This window comes from Scyliorhinus torazame, chromosome 8, assembly GCF_047496885.1.
Source record: "Scyliorhinus torazame isolate Kashiwa2021f chromosome 8, sScyTor2.1, whole genome shotgun sequence".
Classification (NCBI taxonomy): domain Eukaryota; kingdom Metazoa; phylum Chordata; class Chondrichthyes; order Carcharhiniformes; family Scyliorhinidae; genus Scyliorhinus; species Scyliorhinus torazame.
In genome coordinates this window covers 132,992,375-133,015,325 of record NC_092714.1, presented here as the reverse complement: position 1 = coordinate 133,015,325, position 22,951 = coordinate 132,992,375, and the positions used below count along the sequence as shown (strand labels likewise).

The following is a 22,951-nucleotide window of genomic DNA, read 5'->3' as shown; positions in this document are numbered from 1 at the left end:
GGAAGACACTTAAAGCTAGGCCATTCAGGAGCGTTGGCAAGAGGCACTTCCTCACACAAAGGGGAGTGGAAATCGCAAAATCTACTCCGCCTTTCAAACAAAAAGTAGCTGTTGATGTGATAGGTCAGTTCCAAAATGAGACTGATGGGTTTTGGTTAAATAAGATTATTAAAGGATAAGATGGAAAAGTAGAGTTGTGATACATACCAGTCATTATCATAGAATCATAGAATTTACAGTACAGAAGGAGGTCATTTGGCCCATCGAGTCCTTGGAAAGAACACCCCATTTAAGCCCACACTTCCAACCTATCCCCGTAATCCAGTAATCCCACCTAACCTGTCATAGTATACACCAGTATATTATGGTGCAGACACACACACACACTGATGGACATGCAGTGGGACCAATCAGCATACACAACATCGCAGCCAATCACCAGTGAGAGCACATGCACTATAAAGACAGGGGGCATCAGAGTTCCCGCTCATTCTAGTAGCAGCCAGCTCGGAGCACAGAGCTCACAGCCTGCAACACAGACATTCACCATGTGCTGAGTGCATCACCTGGTTAGAACTAGGCAAGGGTCAACAGTTAAAGCTGGTATTGCATTTACCCACAGTTCAAGTATGTCAATATAGTTAACCTCATAATACAATAGAGTTGCAGCACTTCCAGTGTTGGTGACCTGTTTGTGATCCAGAACACCCAACACATCATAACCTTTTTTTTTCGACACTAAGGGCAATTTATCATGGCCAATCCACCTAACCTGCACATCATTGAACTGTAGGAGGAAACTAGGGCACCCAGAGGAAACCCACGCACACACAGGAAGAACGTGCAGACTCCGCACAGACAGTGACCCAAGCCGTGAATCGAATCTGGGACCGTGGAGCTGTGAAGCAACTGTGCTAACCACTGTGTTACTGTGCTGCCATCTAATTGGATGACAGAACAGGTTTGAGAGGCTGAATGGCCTTCTCCAGATTCTGTGCCCCAGTAACAGATTTGAGGGGCTGAATGGTCTCCTACATAAGACCATAAGACATAGGAGCAGAATTAGGCCACTCGACCCATACAGTTCCTATGCTCCTGCATTGAATAGGTTGAACCATCTGGACAACTTGCTGAGGTGTTCGTGGGAGGCAGGGATATTTTCCAGGAGGGAATTGTAAGTTCTCACTGAGGTTAGGTGTCCAAGATAATGCCAGGCTCCAGTGAAGGTCCCCCAGTGGTCAACTGTGCACAGACCAAGAATGGAAGCCCTGTCATCTTTAGAAACATTATCACCCTTCATCTCTCTGAAAGTTCTTTTTTCACACTCAACTGGATTTGTTTGATGATCTGGATCAAAGAGGCTGGAGAATAGGCTGGTTTCTCCCTCTCTGCCTTTACTGACTGATTGCTTGAATGGACAAGTACTTGATGAACAATGGCATCCTGGATCTGGTAGGAGGACTTTTTAAAAAATAAATTTAAAGTACCCAATTCATTTTTTCCAATTAAGGGGCAATTTTTAGTGTGGCCAATCCACCTAGCCTGCACATCTTTGGGTTGTGGGGGTGAAACCCACGCAAACACGGGGAGAAGGTGCAAACTCCACATGGACAGTGACCCACATGGACAGGAATCGAACCTGGGACCTCGGTGCCGTGAGGCAGCACTGCTAACCCACTGCACCACTGTGCTGCCCTATTTAGGTGCAGGTGTGGTGATTAACTCCACAACTTTGGTAATTGGAAGCAAAACGTCTGAAATTCCATCTGAATGCAAGCCCCTTCCTTGAGCGAGTCTGAGAGATTTTGACAGCCAGAGTCACCATGTGAAAGGGCTAATCTGGCAGAAAATGACCGTGCAATATTTCTGTATATCCTAAAGCTTTTTGTCTTTTCCCCAGTTAATGACCTGTCATTAAGGGTTTAGGCGCACCTCTTGCTCATTACACTCCCAGATCAAAAGCAGTGAATGCAGACCTCTCAACGTAACCTGTTATCAAAATCTATATCTTGCTGGTTTTAAAAATGTCAGGTGAATATTGATATCTGAAACTAATGTTATTTATAGTCGCTTTGGCTACAGTTTTTTTTTAAAAAGAAGCATTTTTACTGTAGGAGTTACTGGTCTGCCTTGCTTGAGGCAGGCCTCGCATGCATCTTACAGAGCGTTACGCAAAGTTTAGTTCTGCAGTTGAAATCTCTGAAGAATCTTTGATGGAGCTAGCAACCTGAATTAAAGAATTTTGAAACTACCCTGCATACCAAATAACAGGCAAAAGGCAAAATGGCGCTCGGAGCGTGGCGACTCTCTGTGACCTCTCCCAAACAGATCCTCTTTTTGCACCTCTTATAATCGTACTAATCTTTTAAAATTTAATTCTAACACTAACATTATCACTATTATGTATTTTCTTTTTCTTTTCTTTTTTCATGTACTAAATGATCTGTTTGAGCTGCTCGCAGAAAAATACTTTTAACTGTACCTCGGTACACATGACAATAAACAAATCCAATTCAATCCAAACCAAAATGATTGCCAGCGAAGGTCCCCGGTGTGTGCTCTATTGTTGTCGCGATGTAGACTTTGGTTTAGGAGAGACCCACTTGGCTGGTATATGCTGCCCAGTAAATCAGATCATCACTGACCTTTCTTTGAATGGTGTGGCACTGCACACTCCTGGGCAGCTCTTTTTATTGAACTGACTCATATTTGAATACATTGTGCAAAAAGCCTGTTTTAACTTGCTATCTTTCTCACTTGTAAATTTACTTGCCTCCCCCCACCCCCATCCAGGTGTAATGAGCCAGCGTGTAGGCCCCACTCGTGGCATTCGACAAAGTTCACGGACAGCCAGCCGGAATCCGCCATGATGCAGTTATCATGGCACTCGAGGTCTCACGCCATGTAAGTGCTTCACTCCATGCCATGTTCCTTTCCTGCTGAGGTGTCTGCAAACCTCGCATTTAAATGCTGTGGGGAATATGTTGCCTATTGTTCTTTGGGCTGTGTTTTGTTTTTGTTTAATGGGCGAAGAGGATTAATGGAAATGTAAAGGGGAGAAACTATCGTTTGCTAATGGTTCAGTTCAGGAGCTCGATATGGTGATGGTTTCTGCTACTTCATTCAAGTGTTGCCAAGCCTGGTTGGATGTAGTCCTGGAGTTTCCATCACGTGACTTCCAACTGTCCTGCCCAGTCATACTCCCAACCCGCGCCCCCCCCCCCCCGGAAGAATTTTTCTTCCTGCCTGGTTTCTGGGGGCAAGGCCTTGACGATCACCCTTCAATTGCAGCAGACGCCAGGGCAATTCCAGAAGCTTGGAGATCCCAAAGCCACCTGAGCAGCTACTCCTCATTGTCCAGGCGTTAACGGGGATCAGTTGCCTCAGAAACTGCTTTCTTCCTGATCAACTGACCCAAAGCTTTCAAGACACAGTCGGTAAACCCAGTTTTACTGAAACAAACCCTGGGGCTGAGGAGCCTCATGTTAGTTGGGAGTGGAGAATGCAGGATTGTTTTGCTTTGAGCAGAAGGGGTTAAGGGGAGTTTTAATAAAGGTGTTCAGAATTCTGAAAACATTTTGAAAAGAATAAATGAGGAAAACCTGTTTCCCTTTGTGCGTGAGTCAAGAACCACGGGAGGCAGATTTAAGATAACTTTGTAAGAACCAGCGAAGAGACTGTCCCAATCTCCACGGAGACTGATAACTTCTAAAGCAATTTGTACTTCCAATTATTAGCTCAAAGAATGACACCTCAGGATTTGATGTTTTAAAACATTTACTGTAACAGTAAAGGTGGAGCCAGTGCACTGGTGGTAATGACACTGGTCTTGTAATCCAGAGGCCCAGGCTAATACTCTCGGGACACTGGTTCAAATCCCACAACAGCAGCTGGTAGAATTTAAATTTAATGAATAAAGTCTGGAATGTAAAGCTGGTCTCAGTAATGGTGACCATGGGCGGCACGGTGGCTCAGTGGTTAGCACTGCAACCTCAAGGAGCCGAGGACCCGGATTCGATCCTGGCTTCGGGTCACTGTCCGTGCGGAGTTTGCACAATCTCCCCGTGCTTGCGCGGGTCTCACCCCCACAACCCAAAGATGTGCAGGGTAGATGGATTGCCCACTTTAAATTACCCCTTCATTGGGGGAAAATAATGGGATTTTCTAAATTTATTTAAAAAAAATTAATAGTAACCATGTCAACTGTCATCGATTGTCGTAAAAATCCAACTGGTTCACTCCTTCAGGGAAGGAAATCTGTCATCCTTACTCGATTGGCCTATGTGTAACTCCAGATCCATAGCAATGTGGTTGACTCGCCCTCAACGTAGCCTAGCGAGCCATTCAGTCCAAAGGCAATTAGGGATGGGCAAGAAATGTAGGCCTTTCCAGCGATGCCCACATCCCATGGTGGAAAAAACATTTATCGACTAAACACTATTTTATTTTTGTAGGCAACTTATACTTCAAACTAAAGGGAAGAACATCTACCGTTTTATTTCCCATTGTACTCTCCACAGAATTATAATCTTTTTAGTAAAAAGTCCAGAGTTGCTCCCAGCTTCCAGTGCGTCCCCGTTTCACTGGATGGTAACTTCGAGTGATCATCCCCAGGCACTTTCTTCAGTTTTCAGAGAGTTTCTTTCTTAAATCACCACCAGCAGTAAAACCTAATCTAATGATTTCTCTTCCCCCTGACCATGCAAGAACAAATCTCCTGGAATCCTCGGAAGTCTGCAGGATGCGTCTCTTCTACCAGAGACTGTCTCCACCTCTGTACTCTGCTGTGGTAGATCAGAAGCCCAGCAACCTGCTCTATCTGCTGACTACATAGAACTGCTATCTGGCTGTGATACTCACTGATTTGTAGGGAAGCCTGGAACCTGATCTCAAAAAAAGGACTTCCTCTGGTCTCTTCCTCATTGCAATGTGAAGCACACTAACCTTGTATCTAGGTAGAAACACTAATTAGATCTCCTTGATCCTAACCCCCTTTCATCTTAAAAGTAAATGGACAGTGCACAGCACAACTGTTTATAATCTGATACCTTCAATGCTTTTCTGGGACTTTGAGAGACTCCGTTTACATGTTGAAAACGGGAAGACTGCTGCCATTTTGCACCTTCTTCCCAGTAAAACAATCCAGGCCCTACTTTGATCTCTAACAATCAAACCACCCTGGTTTACTGTCAGGCAGACTTCAGAATGAGTCGTATAAACCTCTTAATTGTAACAAGATGAGCAGAAATATTTTCTGACAAGTTATGATCTGAAAGAGTGATAGAAACAAATTGGATATACATTTAAAATTGAGACATGTGTAAGGGAGTGGGGTTAATTGGATAACTCTTTCAAAGAGCCAGCAGAGGCTTAATGGACGAAATGGCCTCCTGTACTGAATAATAATATGCTGGTTCTATGTATAGCATGACCATAGTGTAGCTCAATCCCCATCTTCCATTTTGCTTTCTCTCCAGTTCCTCATCGAATGACCTCTCCAACACATGGAACCAAACCAACCTGCACCGTACGTCTGACCAGTTCAGCTCTCTGGGAAGCATGGACAGCCTAGACCAGCCGCAGCCCATCTACCAGCACGGCGGGCTGTCCCCAGCCAAATCCAGCAACAGCATGGACCACATCACTCAGCACAACAAGCGGGATTCGGCCTACAGCTCATTCTCCACCAGTTCCAGCACACCGGACTATACCCTGTCATCTTCCAAGAGTGACAATTCATCTTCCACTGAGCACATATTGAGTAGGATGACCCCCTGGGAGGCCGCAAGGCCTGGTAATGGACGGCAGAGTCAGAGTGCAGCTGATCAGAACGGCCTGGAGGAGAAACAGGGACACCTGGCAAACGAAGATGGAGTGAGCACACGGCCAGAGGAGCAGCTTTCCTCCAGGCACTACAGCTCGGGCAGAGCAAGCTTTGGGCCGGTGTGGCATGTTCCAGAGAAGAGGATCACCAGCGATAGTCGTGTCCCCAGGAGGGCCTCTCCTCCCCCACCCCCTCCTGTCCGCAGCGATAGCTTCACCGCCACCAAAGTGCACGAGAAGGTGCATATCGGTGGTCTGAACGATGGGTGCGGACCCTCTCGTCACCAGGCTTCGGGCAAGCCTCAGATCCAAGGGAATTGGGCCTCAGAGGCCACTGAGTGTGAGCAAAGGCTGGGGGTTGAGAGCAGGAGGATAATGCAGGCCAGTCCCCCGTACATGAGCGATGTGTCTCCCCCAGCCTTGTCAGACAATAGCAGGCAGCCTTATGCAAGCAAGCTGCAATATTCCTTGTCCAGCACAGACGTCCGATTCTCCCAGCCTACTTTCTCCTCCTCTCACCAACGGCAATACAGCGACGAAAGTACCTTTTATCACACTGACGGCGACAGGACCCGGACAGCACCCAGCTCGACATCTTATCACAGCCCCCAGGAACTGTCAGCTGAGAGCTCTCAATATTATGATCAGACTCAAGCCAGGCCAGCGATATCGACCCTTGCAGCTCCCACCAGGCTGAGCCCGGACAACAGCAGCCAGAATCGATATTACTGTGTTACCTCCAGGCAGCCCACTCAAGTGGCCACGCGGCCCCCCTGGGTCAAGGTGGAATGCAGGGATGGTGTTAAAGGAGTGAATTACCCCTCCAGCCCATCTCCAAACAACAACATGGCAGCCCCCAGCTCTTCCCCCAGGCCCCCCAGATATCAGCCCTCCCCCCCGGACAACAGCAGCCTCACGAGGCTCGAAGCGGGGGGCAGAGTGAGGATAGGTGCGCCGGCCAACGGGACACACAAGCTCAATGAGGAAGAGCGACGTGGCCGCAGCGGCAGTGGTGGCACAGTTTACGGACTGGATCCCGGCACCTCTCAGTCCTACCGGCAACCCAGTTACTCTGATGCAGGCCCGTACCAACCCCTGGACCCCTGTTGGCTGGAGATGGGCGGAATGATCTCTCCCAACAGGACACCGATGCTTCATTCCCTGGCTCAGGAAAGCAGGAGCCTGCAGGCCCCATGGGCTGATGGTTCTGGCCACCCACCACGACCCGACGTCAGCACACAGAGCAAGCAGCAGCAGCGGAGTGACCGTTTTGCCACCGCCCTGCGTAACGAGATCCAAACGAAGCGGGCCCAACTGCAGAAAAGCAAAAGTGCTGCCGCCTTGACCGGCACCTCGGAGGTGGAAGCAGCTGCCGGCAGCTGCCAGGAGGAGTCCCCACCCAATTCTGCCTCCGCTTCGGATGGTTCCTATTCCGCTTCCTACAAGGATGACTTGAAGGAGGCCCAAGCCCGGGTCCTCAGGGCCACTTCCTTCAAACGGAGAGACTTGGGACCTGTGGTCACCCCCCGCCAATACCCACTGTCAGACCGCCGCACACCTGCTTACACCACACCAGCAGTATCTCTTGCTTCCAAGGAGGGTCCTCCCGCGACGTTGCCTGACCACCACAGGGCACCAGTGCAGGCCAGCGCTCACCACCTGGCCCGTGTGGGTGGCAGGAAGAGGCTGACCCCAGAGCAGAAACTGCGCTCCTACTCTGAGCCAGATAAGCTGAACCAGGTGGGTGTGCCCGACGAAGTTCCGGCATCTCAGCCGGGCACAACGCCCCTGAGGTCCTTTGCCGACCGCCGGCAGTTCTTCGAGGTTAGCAGCAAGATGGGCCGCCCTATCCAGGCCTACAGCAGGCCACCACCCAAACAGGGCCTCCTGCCGAGTGGCGGGGAGGCCCAGTGGAGGCTTCCCACGAAGTGTCACAGCACTGATGCCGAAGAATGCCCTTCCAAAGCCGAAGGCCGAACCCAGTCCCGCTCGCTGAGCTGTGAGAGCGCCACGGGGGCACCTGATCCAGGCAGGAGCTGGCCACTAAGAAATACTGCGGCCCAACCAAGCAGGCTTCCCAGGCAGCCAACTCCCACTGGCAACCTTGACGAACAAGACCCAAGTGGGTACAAAACAGAACCGGAGCGGCTGGGCACTTTTGCGGAATACCAGGCGTCATGGAGAGAGCAGAGGAAGGTCTCAGAGGCTCGGAGCTCTGGAAGGTTCCATTCTGTGGACAATATCCTCGAGCAGAGTTTCCAGGGGCCTGTGGATCCACAGTATGTGCACGGCAGATCCAGATCCTCCCCTACATCTGACTTCTATATCCAGGTAATCCATTTTACACAGCCTTGGTTTCATTATTGTTGACAGGGTGGTTACTTTTTTACTAAAGTCAGTAGTTTTCCAGTCCAGCATCAATCACACTCTGACCTCCCAGAGTGAGTGATACACTGCACACCTCCCAGAGTGAGTGATACACTGCGCACCTCCCAGTGCGAGTGATACACTGCGCATCTTCCAGAGTGAGTGATACACTGCGCACCACCCAGAGCGAGTGATACACCATGCACCTCCCTGAGCGAGTGATGCACCATGCACCACCCAGAGCGATGATGCACCGCGCACCTCCCAGAGTGAGTGATGCACCGCGCACCTCCCAGAGTGAGTGATGCACCGCGCACCTCCCTGAGCGAGTGATGCACCGCGCACCTCCCAGAGTGAGTGATACACTGCGCATCTTCCAGAGTGAGTGACACACCATGCACCTCCCAGAGCGAGTGATACACCATGCACCTCCCAGAGCGATGATGCACCGCGCACCTCCCAGAGTGAGTGATGCACCGCGCACCTCCCAGAGTGAGTGATGCACCGCGCACCTCCCAGAGTGAGTGATACACTGCACACCTCCCAGAGTGAGTGATACACTGCACACCTCCCGGAGCGGGTGATACACCGCACACCTCCCAGAGCGAGTGATGCACCGCGCACCTCCCAGAGCGAGTGATGCACTGAGCACCTCCCAGAGTGAGTGATGCACCGCGCACCTCCCAAAGTGAGTGATACACTGCACACCTCCCACAGTGAGTGATACACTGCACACCTCCCAGAGTGAGTGATACACTGCGCACCTCCCAGAGTGAGTGATACACTGCACACCTCCCAGAGTGAGTGATGCACTGCGCCCCTCCCAGAGTGAATGATACACTGCACACCTCCCAGAGTGAGTGATACACTGCGCACCTCCCAGCGCGAGTGATACACGGCGCACCTCCCAGAGTGAGTGATACACAGCGCACCTCCCAGCGCGAGTGATACACTGCGCATCTTCCAGAGTGAGTGATACACTGCGCACCACCCAGAGCGAGTGATACACCATGCACCTCCCTGAGCGAGTGATGCACCATGCACCACCCAGAGCGATGATGCACCGCGCACCTCCCAGAGTGAGTGATGCACCGCACACCTCCCAGAGTGAGTGATGCACCGCGCACCTCCCAGAGTGAGTGATACACTGCACACCTCCCAGAGTGAGTGATACACTGCACACCTCCCAGAGCGGGTGATACACCGCACACCTCCCAGAGCGAGTGATACACTGCACACCTCCCAGAGCGAGTGATACATTGCGCACCTCCCAGAGCGAGTGATACACTGCACACCTCCCAGAGCGAGTGATACACTGCACACCTCCCAGAGCGAGTGATACATTGCGCACCTCCCAGAGCGAGTGATACATTGCGCACCTCCCAGAGCGAGTGATACATTGCGCACCTCCCAGAGCGAGTGATACACTGCGCACCTCCCAGAGCGAGTGATACACTGCGCACCTCCCAGAGTGAGTGATACACTGCGCACCTCCCAGCGCGAGTGATACACTGCGCATCTTCCAGAGTGAGTGATGCACTGCGCACCACCCAGAGCGAGTGATACACCATGCACCTCCCTGAGCGAGTGATACACCATGCACCTCCCTGAGCGAGTGATGCACCATGCACCACCCAGAGCGATGATGCACCGCGCACCTCCCAGAGTGAGTGATGCACCGCGCACCTCCCAGAGTGAGTGATGCACCGCGCACCTCCCTGAGCGAGTGATGTACCACGCACCTCCCAGAGCGAGTGATACACCGCGCACCTCCCAGAGTGAGTGATGCACCGCACACCTCCCAGAGTGAGTGATGCACCGCACACCTCCCAGAGTGAGTGATGCACCGCGCACCTCCCAGAGTGAGTGATACACTGCACACCTCCCAGAGTGAGTGATACACTGCACACCTCCCAGAGCGGGTGATACACCGCACACCTCCCAGAGCGAGTGATACACTGCACACCTCCCAGAGCGAGTGATACATTGCGCACCTCCCAGAGCGAGTGATACACTGCACACCTCCCAGAGCGAGTGATATACTGCACACCTCCCAGAGCGAGTGATACATTGCGCACCTCCCAGAGCGAGTGATACATTGCGCACCTCCCAGAGCGAGTGATACATTGCGCACCTCCCAGAGCGAGTGATACACTGCGCACCTCCCAGAGCGAGTGATACACTGCGCACCTCCCAGAGCGAGTGATACACTGCGCACCTCCCAGACCGAGTGATGCACCGCACACCTCCCAGAGCGAGTGATACACTGCGCACCTCCCAGCGCGAGTGATGCACCGCACACCTCCCAGAGTGAGTGATACACTGCACACCTCCCAGAGCGAGTGATACACTGCGCATCTCCCAGCGCGAGTGATGCACCGCACACCTCCCAGAGCGAGTGATACACTGCACACCTCCCAGACCGAGTGATGCACCGCACACCTCCCAGAGCGAGTGATACACTGCGCACCTCCCAGCGCGAGTGATGCACCGCACACCTCCCAGAGCGAGTGATACACTGCACACCTCCCAGAGCGAGTGATACACTGCGCATCTCCCAGCGCGAGTGATGCACCGCACACCTCCCAGAGCGAGTGATACACTGCACACCTCCCAGAGCGAGTGATACACTGCGCATCTCCTAGAGCGAGTGATGTACCGCACACCTCCCAGAGCGAGTGATACACTGCGCACCTCCCAGAGCGAGTGATACACTGCGCACCTCCCAGACCGAGTGATGCACCGCACACCTCCCAGAGCGAGTGATACACTGCACACCTCCCAGAGTGAGTTATGCACCGCGCACCTCCCAGAGTGAGTGATACACTGCACACCTCCCTGAGCGAGTGATACACTGCGCACCTCCCAGAGCGAGTGATACACCGCACACCTCCCAGAGCGAGTGATACACCGCACACCTCCCAGAGCGAGTGATGCACCGCGCACCTCCCAGAGCGAGTGATACACTGCGCATCTCCTAGAGCGAGTGATGTACCGCACACCTCCCAGCGCGAGTGATACACTGTGCACCTCCCAGAGCGAGTGATACACTGCGCACCTCCCAGACCGAGTGATGCACCGCATACCTCCCAGAGCGAGTGATACACTGCACACCTCCCAGAGTGAGTGATGCACCGCGCACCTCCCAGAGTGAGTGATACACTGCACACCTCCCTGAGCGAGTGATACACTGCACACCTCCCAGAGCGAGTGATACACCGCACACCTCCCAGAGCGAGTGATACACCGCACACCTCCCAGAGCGAGTGATGCACCGCGCACCTCCCAGAGCGAGTGATACACCACGCACCTCCCTGAGTGAGTGATGCACCGCACACCTCCCAGAGCGAGTGATACACCACGCACCTCCCAGAGCGAGTGATACACTGCGCACCTCCCAGAGTGAGTGATGCACTGCACACCTCCCAGAGCGAGTGATGCACCGCGCACCTCCCAGAGCGAGTGATACACTGCGCACCTCCCAGAGCGAGTGATACACCGCACACCTCCCAGAGCGAGTGATACACCACGCACCTCCCAGAGCGAGTGATACACTGCGCACCTCCCAGAGTGAGTGATGCACTGCACACCTCCCAGAGCGAGTGATGCACCGCGCACCTCCCAGAGTGAGTGATGCACCGCGCACCTCCCAGAGTGAGTGATGCACCGCGCACCTCCCAGAGTGAGTGATACACTGCACACCTCCCAGAGCGAGTGATACACTGCACACCTCCCTGAGTGAGTGATGCACCGCACACCTCCCAGAGCGAGTGATACACTGCGCACCTCCCAGAGCGAGTGATACACCACGCACCTCCCAGAGCGAGTGATACACTGCGCACCTCCCAGAGCGAGCGATACACCACGCACCTCCCAGAGCGAGTGATACACTGCGCACCTCCCAGCACCTAAAAGTGGCTGGGCCATGTGAGGGTGGGCTGGATTTACATGGCAGACTGGGGGGAAGTGTTTGAATGTGCCAGTGGTGGCAAAGTCGACGCATGCGTCTATCTTTCGAATGCCCTGTGACTCAGCCAAGCAGCACCTGAACAATGGGACTTCTAAGGAATGTATCTTGCCTGGACCAGTATCTGGAGGCTGAGTGGTTGATTCCCGGATGAACTGTCAGCTACTCACGTTGAATAACATAGAATGATCCGCACAGTAACTGGCCTTTTGGACCCAATATCTCTGCAGGGCATTATGCTCCACTAAACCCTCCTCCTCCATCAGCATAATATTTCCTCTTGCCCTTATGTTATTATCGAGTAATTCTGCACAATGCATCAAGACAACTCCTTGTGGACATTCTTAACACCCTCTGGGGAAACCCATTTCTCCTAAATTCCTTGCTGTGTTTATTAGTGACTATCTTATGATGTCTCCTAGTTTTGGGCCCTCCCGCCCGGGTCAACATCTTCCTCATGGCCGCTCTGACAAACCACTTCATAATTTTAAAGGGTTCCATTTGTTGCGATGATCAGATTTTAAGTTTGTAATTCACGGTCTGGCACCAGAGAAATGTGACCTGTGGAAGCCAAAAGAGATGGATGTTTAAAACACCAATGTGTTCCGCCACGCGTGCCGATAGTCTCACACTATCGTTGTGTTTTTTTAAAAAATAAATATATTTATGAAAGTTATTAACACAATTTTTCTCCCTTACAAACAATAACCCCCCCCCCCGTAACAAAAAAAAGGAAACGAGAAATCACGTGGGGCAAGATATATACATGGCAAAATAGTATATTTACATAGCTGTGTACACTGGCTCTCTCCCGTACGTGCCAGTTTCCCCGACTCTTCATGTTATCTCTTGCTCATCCACCCCCCCAGGCAGCTCCCCCCGCAGCCCCCCCCCCCCCCCCCCATGTTGCTGCTGCTGCTGACCGACCTTCCTCTAACGCTCCGCGAGGTAGGCTAGGAACGGTTGCCACCGCCTGTAGAACCCCTGCGCAGACCCTCTCAAGGCGAACTTAATCCTCTCCAACTTTATGAACCCAGCCATATTGTTTATCCAGGCCTCCAGGCTGGGGGGCTTCGCCTCCTTCCACATTAGCAAGATCCTTCACCGGGCTACTAGGGACGCAAAGGCCAGAATGCCGGCCTCTTTCGCCTCCTGCACTCCCGGTTTGTCCACTACTCCGAATATTGCTAGCCCCCAGTTTGGCTTGACCCGGACTTTCACCACCTGAGATATTGCTCCCGCCACTCCTCTCCAGAACCCCTCCAGTGCCGGGCATGACCAAAACATATGGACATGGTTCGCCGGGCTCCCTGAGCACCTTCCACATCTGTCCTCTACCCCAAAGAACCTGCTCAACCTCACCCCCGTCAAGTGAGCTCTGTGAACCACCTTAAATTGTATCAGGCTGAGCCTGGCACACGAGGAAGCGAAATAACCCTACCCAGGGCATCAGCCCACAGACCTTCCTCGATCTCCTCCCCCAGTTCCTCCTCCCATTTACCCTTCAACTCTTCTACCAGCGCTTCCCCCTCTTCTTTCATCTCCTGGTGTATTGCCGACACCTTGCCCTCCCCGACCCATACACCCGAGATCACCCTGTCTTGAATTTCTTGTGCCGGGAGCAACGGGGATTCCCTCACCTGTCGCCTCACAAAAGCCCTCACCTGCATATATCTAAAGGCATTTCCTGGGGGGTAACTCAAACTTCTCCTCCAGTGCCCCTAGGCTCGCAAACGTTCCGTCAATGAACAGGTACCCCATTCTTCTGATCCCCGCCCGATGCCAGCTCTGGAACCCCCTGTCCATCTTCCCCGGGGCAAACCGATGGTTACCCCTGATCGGGGACCACACCAATGCTCCCATTGCACCCCTGTGCTGTTTCCACTGGCCCCAGATCCTTAGCGTTGCCGCCACCACCGGGCTTGTGGTATACTTTGTCGGCGAGAGCGGCAGCGGTGCCGTCACCAACGCCCCCAGACTCGTTCCTTTGGAGGACGCCATCTCCATCCTCTTCCATGCCGCCCCCTCTCCCTCCATAACCCACTTGCGGATCATCGACACATTTGCTGCCCAGTAGTAGCTCCCCAGGTTTGGCAGCGCCAACCCTCCTCGGTCCCTACTGCGTTCCAGGAACCCTCTCCTTACCCTCGGGGTCTTATTCGCCCACACAAACCCCATAATACTCCTGCCTACTGTCTTAAAAAAGGCCTTAGTGATCACGATGGGAAGGCACTGAAACACAAACAAAAAGATCGGAAGGACCACCATTTTGACCGACTGCACTCTACCCGCCAGTGAGAGCGGTAACATGTCCCATCTTTTTAAATCCTCCTCCATTTGGTCCACCAACCTCGTCAGATTCAGTTTATGTAGGGTCCCCCAACTCCTGGCTATCTGGATCCCCAGATAGCGAAAGCTCCCCTCCGCCCTCCTCAGCGGTAGGTCCCCTATCCCTCTTTCTTGGTCCCCCGCCTGTAATACAAAGAGCTCACTCTTCCCTACATTGAGCTTATAGCCCGAAAACTCCCCAAACTCCCTTATAGTCTGCATGATCTCCACCATCCCCTCCATTGGATCCGCCACGTACTGCAACAGGTCATCCGCATATAGCGACACCCGATGCTCTTCTCCCCCTCGGACCACCCCCCTCCATTTATTAGACTCCCTCAATGACATGGCCAATGGTTCGATCGCCAATGCGAACAACAGGGGGGACAGGGGGCACCCCTGCCTCGTCCCTCGGTACAGCCGAAAGTACTCCGACCGCCGCCGGTTCGTCACTACACTCGCCACCGGGGCTCTGTAAAGGAGCTTAACCCAACTGATAAACCCTACCCCGAACCCAAACCTACGCAGCACCTCCCAGAGGTACTCCCACTCTACTCGGTCAAAGGCCTTCTCCGCGTCCATAGCTGCCACTATCTCCGCCTCTCCCTCCTCCGATGGCATCATTATTACATTTAAGAGCCGCTGCACATTGGTGTTTAGCTGCCTACCCTTTACAAATCCTGTCTGGTCCTCGTGAATCACCCCCGGGACACAATCCTCAATCCTCGTGGCCAGCACTTTTGCCAGCAACTTTGCATCCACATTAAGGAGTGAGATCGGCCTGTACGATCCACATTGCAGTGTGTCCTTGTCCCGCTTTAGGATCAAAGAAATTGTCGCTTCCGACATTGTCGGAGGTAGGGTCCCCTCCTCTCTTGCCTCGTTAAAGGTCCTCACTAATAGCGGGGCCAACAGGTCTATGTACTTCCTATAGAACTCCACCGGGAACCCGTCCGGTCCCGGGGCCTTCCCCGCCTGCATGCTCCCCAAACCCTTGATCAGCTCCTCCAACCCAATTGGTGCCCCCAGACCAGCCACTTCTTGCTCCTCCACCCTCGGGAATCTCAGCTGGTCTAGGAATCGTCTCATACCCTCTTCCCCGTTGGAGGCTGGGATCTGTACAGCTCTTCATAGAAGGCTTTAAATACCTCGTTTATTTTCGTCGCACTCCGAACCGTGGCTCCCCTTCCATCTTTGACTCCCCCTATTTCCCTTGCTGCCATCGTTTTACGGAGCTGGTGTGCCAGCATCTGACTAGCCTTTTCCCCATACTCATAGGTCGCCCCCTGCGCTTTCCTCCACTGTGTCTCCGCCTTCCCTGTGGTCAACAGGTCAAACTCCGTCTGGAGCCGTCGTCTTTCCCCAAGTAATCTTGCCTCCGGGGCCTTTGCGTATCTCCTGTCCACTCTCAAAATCTCCCCCACTAACCTCTCCCTATCCATGCCCTCTGTCTTCTCCCTGTGAGCCCTAATGGAGATTAGCTCTCCCCTGACCACCGCCTTCACGCCTCCCATACCACCCCTACCCGCACCTCCCCGTTGTCGTTGGCCTCCAAGTACCTTTCGATACACCCCCTCACCTTCCCACACACCACCTCGTCCGCCAGCAGTCCCACATCCAGCCGCCACAGCGGGCGTTGGTCCCTCTCCTCTCCCAGCTCCAGTTCCACCCAGTGCGGGGCATGGTCCGAAACAGCTGTGGCTGAATACTCCGTCCCCTCCACCCTCGGGATGAGCGCCCTGCCCAGAACAAAAAATCTATCCGGGAGTAGGCTTTGTGTACATGGGAAAAGAAAGAAAATTCCCTGGCCTGCGGCCTTGCAAACCGCCATGGGTCCACTCCACCCATCTGATCCATAAACCCCCTAAGTACCTTGGCCGCCGCCGGCCTCTTTCCAGTCCTTGATTTGGAGTGGTCCAGTGCTGGGTCCAACACTGTATTGAAGTCCCCTCCCATTATCAGGCCTCCTTTCTCCAGGTCCGGAATGCGCCCCAACATGCGCTTCATGAATCCTGCATCATCCCAATTCGGGGCGTACACGTTTACCAACACCACCCACGTCCCCTGCAGCCTACCGCTCACCATTATATATCGCCCTCCATTGTCCACCTCAATAGTCTTGGCCTCAAATGACACCCGCTTTCCCACTAATATTGCCACCCCTCTATTCTTCGCGTCCAATCCCGAGTGGAATACCTGTCCTACCCATCCCTTTCTTAACCTGACCTGGTCCGCCACCTTCAGGTGAGTTTCTTGGAGCATGACCACGTCCGCCTTCAGTCTCATTAAGTGCGCGAACACTCGAACCCTCTTCACCGGCCCATTCAGGCCCCTCACATTCCACGTTATCAGCCGGATTGGAGCGGCTCTCACCCCCCCCACTGCCGACTAGCCATCTCCTTTTCTGGGCCAGTCCCGTGTCCACGCCTCCCTCACCCTCCAGTCCCCCAGATGGGGGACCCCCGTCCCGACCACCTCTTCTTTGTCCCATTCCCTTTCGGCCAGTGCAGCAGCAACCCTCCACCCCCCCCCCCCCTCCCCCCCGCTAGACCCCTGTCTAGCTTTTTTGCTCCCCCATGTCACTCCCGTAAGTCAGCTGACACCTGCTGACCCCGGCTACCCCCGCTATCCCATTCCCCCCACCGTGTGGGAGATCCCCCTCCGCGGGAAAAACCAAACCCCGTGCTTTCCAAAGCTCGTTCTGCCCCCTCTGGCGCAGCTCCTGTCGCGGCCTTGTCTCTCTCCCCCCGCCCATGTAACATTTCCTGCGCGTGATTGTGATTGACCCCCTATATACAACAACCATCACACATCAAACCTCAAATATCCCCCCCACCCTCACAAACCCTCAGTTAGAGTCCAACTTTTCGGTTTGTATAAATGTCCACGCCTCTTCAGGCGTTTCAAAGTAGTAGTGTTGGCCCTTATATGTGACCCACAGTCGCGCCAGCTGCAGCATTCCGAATTTCACTTCTTTCCGGTGCAACACCGCTTTGGCCCGGTTGAAACCCGCTCTCCGCTTTGCAACCTCCATGCTCCAGTCCGGGCATATTCGGATCTCTGCATTGTCCCACTTACTCCTCCTCTCCTTCTTGGCCCATTTCAGGACCCACTCTCTGTCCGTGAACCGGTGGAACCTCACCACCATCGCTCTTGGCGGCTCACTTGCCCGGGGCCTCCTCGCCAGCACCCGATGTGCCCCGTCCAACTCCAGCGGCCTCGAAGGGGCCTCCTTGCCCATCATCACCCCGAGCATCGTGCACGCGTATGCCCCGGCATCGGCCCCCTCCGCTCCTTCCGGGAGACCCAGGATCCGCAGATTCTTTCTCCTCGACCTGTTCTCCAGGTCTTCGAGTCTTCCCGCCCACCTTCTGTGTAGCGCCTCGTTCTGCTCCACTCTCACTGCCAGGCCCGAGATCTCGTCCTCGATCTGACCAACTCTTTTTTGTATCTCCTGGATCTGAACCTCGTGGGCCTTCTGGGTGATCCCTAGTCCTTCGATTGCCACAAGCATAGGCGCCAGCATTTCCTTACGCATCGCAACTCCTGCAGCTCCACTTTGTCTCTGGCCGCCGCCATTCTATCTTTCTTCCCCGGTCCTTCCCGCTGCTCCAGCTCCTGCGGCTCACCTTTGTCTCTGGCCGCCGCCATTTTGTCTTTTTTCCCCGGTTTTTCCCGTTGCTCCAATGCCACCTTTGTGGCCGTTACGCTTCGAGTCCGTTTCATACAGGTTGGAGGGGGACCTCCCTCTTACCTTCCCCACGGGTTAGTTTCAAAAAAAGTTCCGTTGGGGCTCTTCTAGCGAGCCCGAAAGTCCGTGGTAGCGGGAGCTGCCGAATCGTGCGACTCAGCTCCGCATTGCCGCACCCGGAAGTCACTATCGTCGTGTATCAATGCCCTCTGAGCTGGCTGTTTGGTTATCAAGGCAACCAAGGATGTGTGAGGTTAATTAACATACTCCTGGAGCATAAAACCAGGATCACGGATCGCACCTGAAACACTGTGTACGGTGTTTGAAGGGAAGTGGTGGCGTAGTGGCAACTGGTGGAATTTAAATTCACTTTGCAAAATATAAAGCTAATCTCCATAATGGTGACCATGACAACAATCTTCGATTGTCGTAAAGACCTATCTGGTTCACTAAATGTCCTTTAGGTAAGGGAATCTGCAGTCCTTATCTGGTCTGGCCTATATGTGACTCCAGACCCACAGCCCTCTGAAATGGCTCGAAGCCACTCAGTTCAGGGTACAGTTAGGAATGGGCAACAAAGTCTGGGCTTGCCCGGGGACGTCCTCTGAAAGAATTTTTTTAAATGTTGGTCTCCATACCTAAGGGGTGCATTTGCTTCAGCGAGAATGCAGTCACTGGGTTGGTTCCTCGATAGCGAGAGTTGTCCTAGGAGGAGAGATTGAGTTCAGAGCGATGAGAATTGATCACATTGAAGCTAGATTCTGAGACGGTTCGAAAGGTAGATGCTGAGAGGCTGTTTCTCCCTGGCTGGAGAGTCTGGGTGTAGTGGGAATAGCCTCATGATGTGGGGGTCGGGTCGGCTATTCAGGACTGAGATGACTGAGAAATGTCCTCACTCGTAAGGCTGTGAAATTTTGGAATTCTCCACCTCAGAGAGCTGTGGATTCTCAAGTCAGAGGTCAAGGCATTTTGGACTCTTCGGGAATGAAGGGATATGGGGGCGATGCGAGAAGGTGGAGTTGTAATGAAAGATCAGCCTGGACCTTATTGAATAGCAGAGCATGCTCACAGAGCTGTCTGGTGTGCTTCTGCTTCTACATTGTCTTACCCATGTCATGGGTTACATGCCCTTCTTGATAATCCTTTCCTTTGTAGTCATCTTGTTGTGGCAGCAGATCCTTGAGCCTCGATGCTGGTTTTACCTCCCAGAGTTCAGTTAAAAGCTGAAATTTGTTTAGTACTTTAAAAAAATAAAATGTAGAGTACCCAATTCATTATTTACAATTGAGGGGCAATTTAACGTAGCCAGTCCACCTACCCTGTACATCTTCAGGTCGTGGGGGAGAAACCCACGCGAACACTGGGAGAATGTGCAAACTCCACACAGACAGTGACCCAGAGCCGGGATGGATACTAAGTCCTTGGCGCCGTGAGGCAGCAGTGCTAACCACTGCGCCACCATATTGCCCCATTTAGTACTTTATAAATGAGTTTGATAGAGTCACAGGATGTTATCAACACTCTTACCGAAGAAGATCACGTGTATTGTCTCTGTCTATGTTCGCTTTGCTGAGTGATACTGGGCCTTAAAGGGATGAATCACGAGCACACGTTGCACAGACCATGTTTGTATTTCCTGGATCATCGCAGGTTAAGGAATGATCTAATTGAACTGTTTATGATGATTAATGGGGTTGCTCGGGTAAATAGATAGAAACTCTTTCCTTTGGTCGGATGGGTGGAGGTGGGGTGGTAGCGGGTAGTAGGGCGGGGGCAGTCGTGACGGGTAATAGGGGAGGGGATCGTAGTGGGGAGGGAGGATCGTAGTGGGGAGGGTGGGTCATAGTGGGAGGAGGACATCTAGCGGTTAGTGGGGATTGCGGGTCGTAGCAGGTAGTGGGGAGGAGGGGCTGTTGTGGTTGGTAGGGAGGGGGTCGCAGTGGATGGGGAGGGGTCGTAACGGGGAGAAGGTGTCATAGTGGTGATGGATCTCGTAGTGCGGGAGATCGTAATGGGGAAGGGGGTCGTAGTGGGGAAGGGGATCGTAGGGGCTTGTGGAGAGGGAGGTTCATAGTGGGGAGGGGAGGGTCGTAGCGGGGACAGGGATTGTAGCGGGTTGTGGGGAGGGGTGTTGTAGTGGGGAGGGATGCTCGTAGTAAGGGGTTGTGGGGGGTGGTAGTGGGGATGGTGGCTCATAGTGGATAAGGGAGGTCGTAGTCCGGGCGTTGGGAGGGTCGTAGCAGGTGATGCGGTGGAGGGGTCATGGGGACATAGCGGGTCGTGGAGTGGGGGGCCATAATGAGGATGAGGGTCGTAGCGAGTTGTGGGGAGGGGGTCGTAGTCGCGAGGACGGTTGTAACGGGTAGTGGAGTCATAATGGATAATGGGCCAGTGGCTTTGAGTGGGTAGTGGGGGGTCATAGTGGGTGTGGGGCGGGGGGGTCGTAGCAGGTAATGTGGCAGTGGGGGGGGTCATAACAGGTAGTGGGGTGGCGGTGTCATTAGGGGAAGGAGGTTTCATAGGTTGTGGGGGGTTATAATTGGGAGGGGATCATAGTGGGGAGGGGGATCATAGCAGGTAGTGGGGTAGGGGTGTCGTAGTGGGCGGTGGGGTGGGAGTCATAGTGGGTCATGGATGGGACAGGAGGTAGCAGGTAGTAGGTGCGGAAGTGATGGTGGGTAGTGGGGAGAGGGTGATGGTGGGTATTGGGGAGGGGGATGATGGTGGGTAGTGGGGAGGGGGGTGATGGTGGGTAGGGGGTGATGGTGGGTAGTGGGGAGGGGTGATGGTGGGTAGTGGGGGGGGGTGATGGTGGGGAGGAGGTGATGGTGGGAGGGATGATGGTGGGTAGTGGGAGGGTGGATGCTGGGTAATGGGGAGGGGGGTGATGGTGGGTAATGGGGAGGGGGGCGATGGTGGGTATTGGTTGCGGATGTGATGGGTAGTGGGGTGGGGGTGATGGTGGGTCATGGAGGTAGTGGGGTTCGGCGTGATAGTGCGGTGGGGGTGATAGTGGGGTGAGGATGATAGTGGGTGGGGATGATATGGGGTGGGGGTGATAGTGGGCGGGGGTGGGGGCGATAGTGGGCGGGGGTGGAGGTGATGGTGGGGTGAGGGTGATAGTGGGGTAGGGGTGATCGTGGTCGGTGGTGGGGGTAATAATGGGAGGGGGTAGAGGTGATAGTGGGTTGGGGTGATAGTGGGCTGGGGTGGGGGTGATAGTGGGCAGGGGTGGGGGTGATAGTGGGCAGGGATGGGGGTGATAGTGGGCAGGGATGGGGGTGATAGTGGGCAGGGGTGGGGGTGATAGTGGGCAGGGGTGGGGGTGATAGTGGGCAGGGGTGGGGGTGATAGTGGGCAGGGGTGGGGGTGATAGTGGTGTGGGGGTGATAGTGGTGTGGGGGTGATAGTGGTGTGGGGGTGATAGTGGTGTGGGGGTGATAGTGGTGTGGGGGTGATAGTGGTGTGGGGGTGATAGTGGGCTGGGGGTGATAGTGGGGTGGGGGTGATAGTTGGCAGGGGTGGGGGTGATAGTGGGTGGGGGTGGGGTTGATGGTGGGGTGGGCTTGATAGTGGGGTGCGGATGATAGTGGGCGGGGGTGGGGGTGATGGTGGGGGTGAAAGTTGTGTGGGGATGATAGTGGGGTGGGGGTGTTGTGGGCGGGTGTGGGGGTGATAGTGGGGTGCGGGTGATAGTGGGGTGCGGGTGATAGTGGGGTGGGGGTGATAGTGGGGTGCGGGTGATAGTGGGGTGGGGGTGATAGTGGGGTGGGAGTGATAGTGGGTGGGGGTGATAGTGGGGTGGGGGTGTTGTGGGTGGGTGTGGGGGTGATAGTGGGGTGGGGGTGATAGTGGGGTGGGGGTGTTGTGGGCGGGTGTAGGGGTGATAGTGGGGTGGGGGTGATAGTGGGGTGGGGGTGATAGTGGGATGGGGATGATAGTGGGAGGGGATGGGGTGATAGTGGGGTGGGGGTGATAGTGGGTGGGGGTGATAGTGGAGTGGGGGTGTTGTGTGGGGGTGATGGTGGGGGTGATAATGGGGTGGAGGGGGGGTGGGGGTGATAGTGGGGTGGGGGTGTTGTGGGCGGTGTGGGGGTGATAGTGGGGTGGGGGTGATAGTGGGAGGGGATGGGGTGATAGTGGGGTGGGGGTGATAGTGGGGTGGGGGTGATAGTGGGGTGGGGGTGTTGTGTGGGGGTGGGGGTGATAGTGGGTGGGGGTGATAGTGGGTGGAGGTGATAGTGAGGTGGGGGTGATAGTGGGTGGGGGTGATAGTGAGGTGGGGGTGATAGTGGGCGGGGGTGATAGTGGGCGGGGGTGATAGTGGGTGGGGGTGATAGTGGGTGGGGGTAATAGTGGGGTGGGTGTGATAGTGGGCCGGGTGATAGTGGGTGGGGGTGATAGTGGGCGGGGGTGGGGGGTGATAGTGGGCGGGGGTGGGGGTGATAGTGGGGTGGGGGTGATAGTGGGCGGGGGCGGGGTAATAGTGGGGTGGGGGTGATAGTGGGGTGGGGGTGATAGTGAGCGGGGGCAGGGTGATAGTGGGTGGGGGTGGGGGTGATAGTGGGGTGGGGGTGGAAGTGAATAGTGGGTGTGGGGTGATAGTGGGCGGGGGTGGGGTGATAGTGGGGTGGGGGTGATAGTGGGCGGGGGTGGGGGTGATAGTGGGGTGGGGGTGATAGTGGGCGGGGGCAGGGTGATAGTGGGTGGGGGTGGGGGTGATAGTGGGGTGGGGGTGATAGTGAATAGTGGGCGGGGGTGATAGTGGGTAGTCC

General features: G+C 54.3%; 1 protein-coding gene across 4 annotated transcripts in view; it reads left to right on the top strand.

Annotated features, from left to right (window-relative positions):
* The window catches only part of shroom2a (shroom family member 2a), a 373,192-nt gene that overhangs the window by 270,898 nt on the left and 79,343 nt on the right, over nucleotides 1–22,951 (top strand). For all 4 annotated transcript variants that reach the window (XM_072514197.1, XM_072514196.1, XM_072514199.1 and 1 more), the window contains 2 exons: nucleotides 2,794–2,904; nucleotides 5,478–8,154. In XM_072514197.1, coding sequence (XP_072370298.1) covers nucleotides 2,794–2,904; nucleotides 5,478–8,154 — 2,788 coding nt within the window. The remainder of the gene's footprint in view (nucleotides 1–2,793; nucleotides 2,905–5,477; nucleotides 8,155–22,951) is intronic.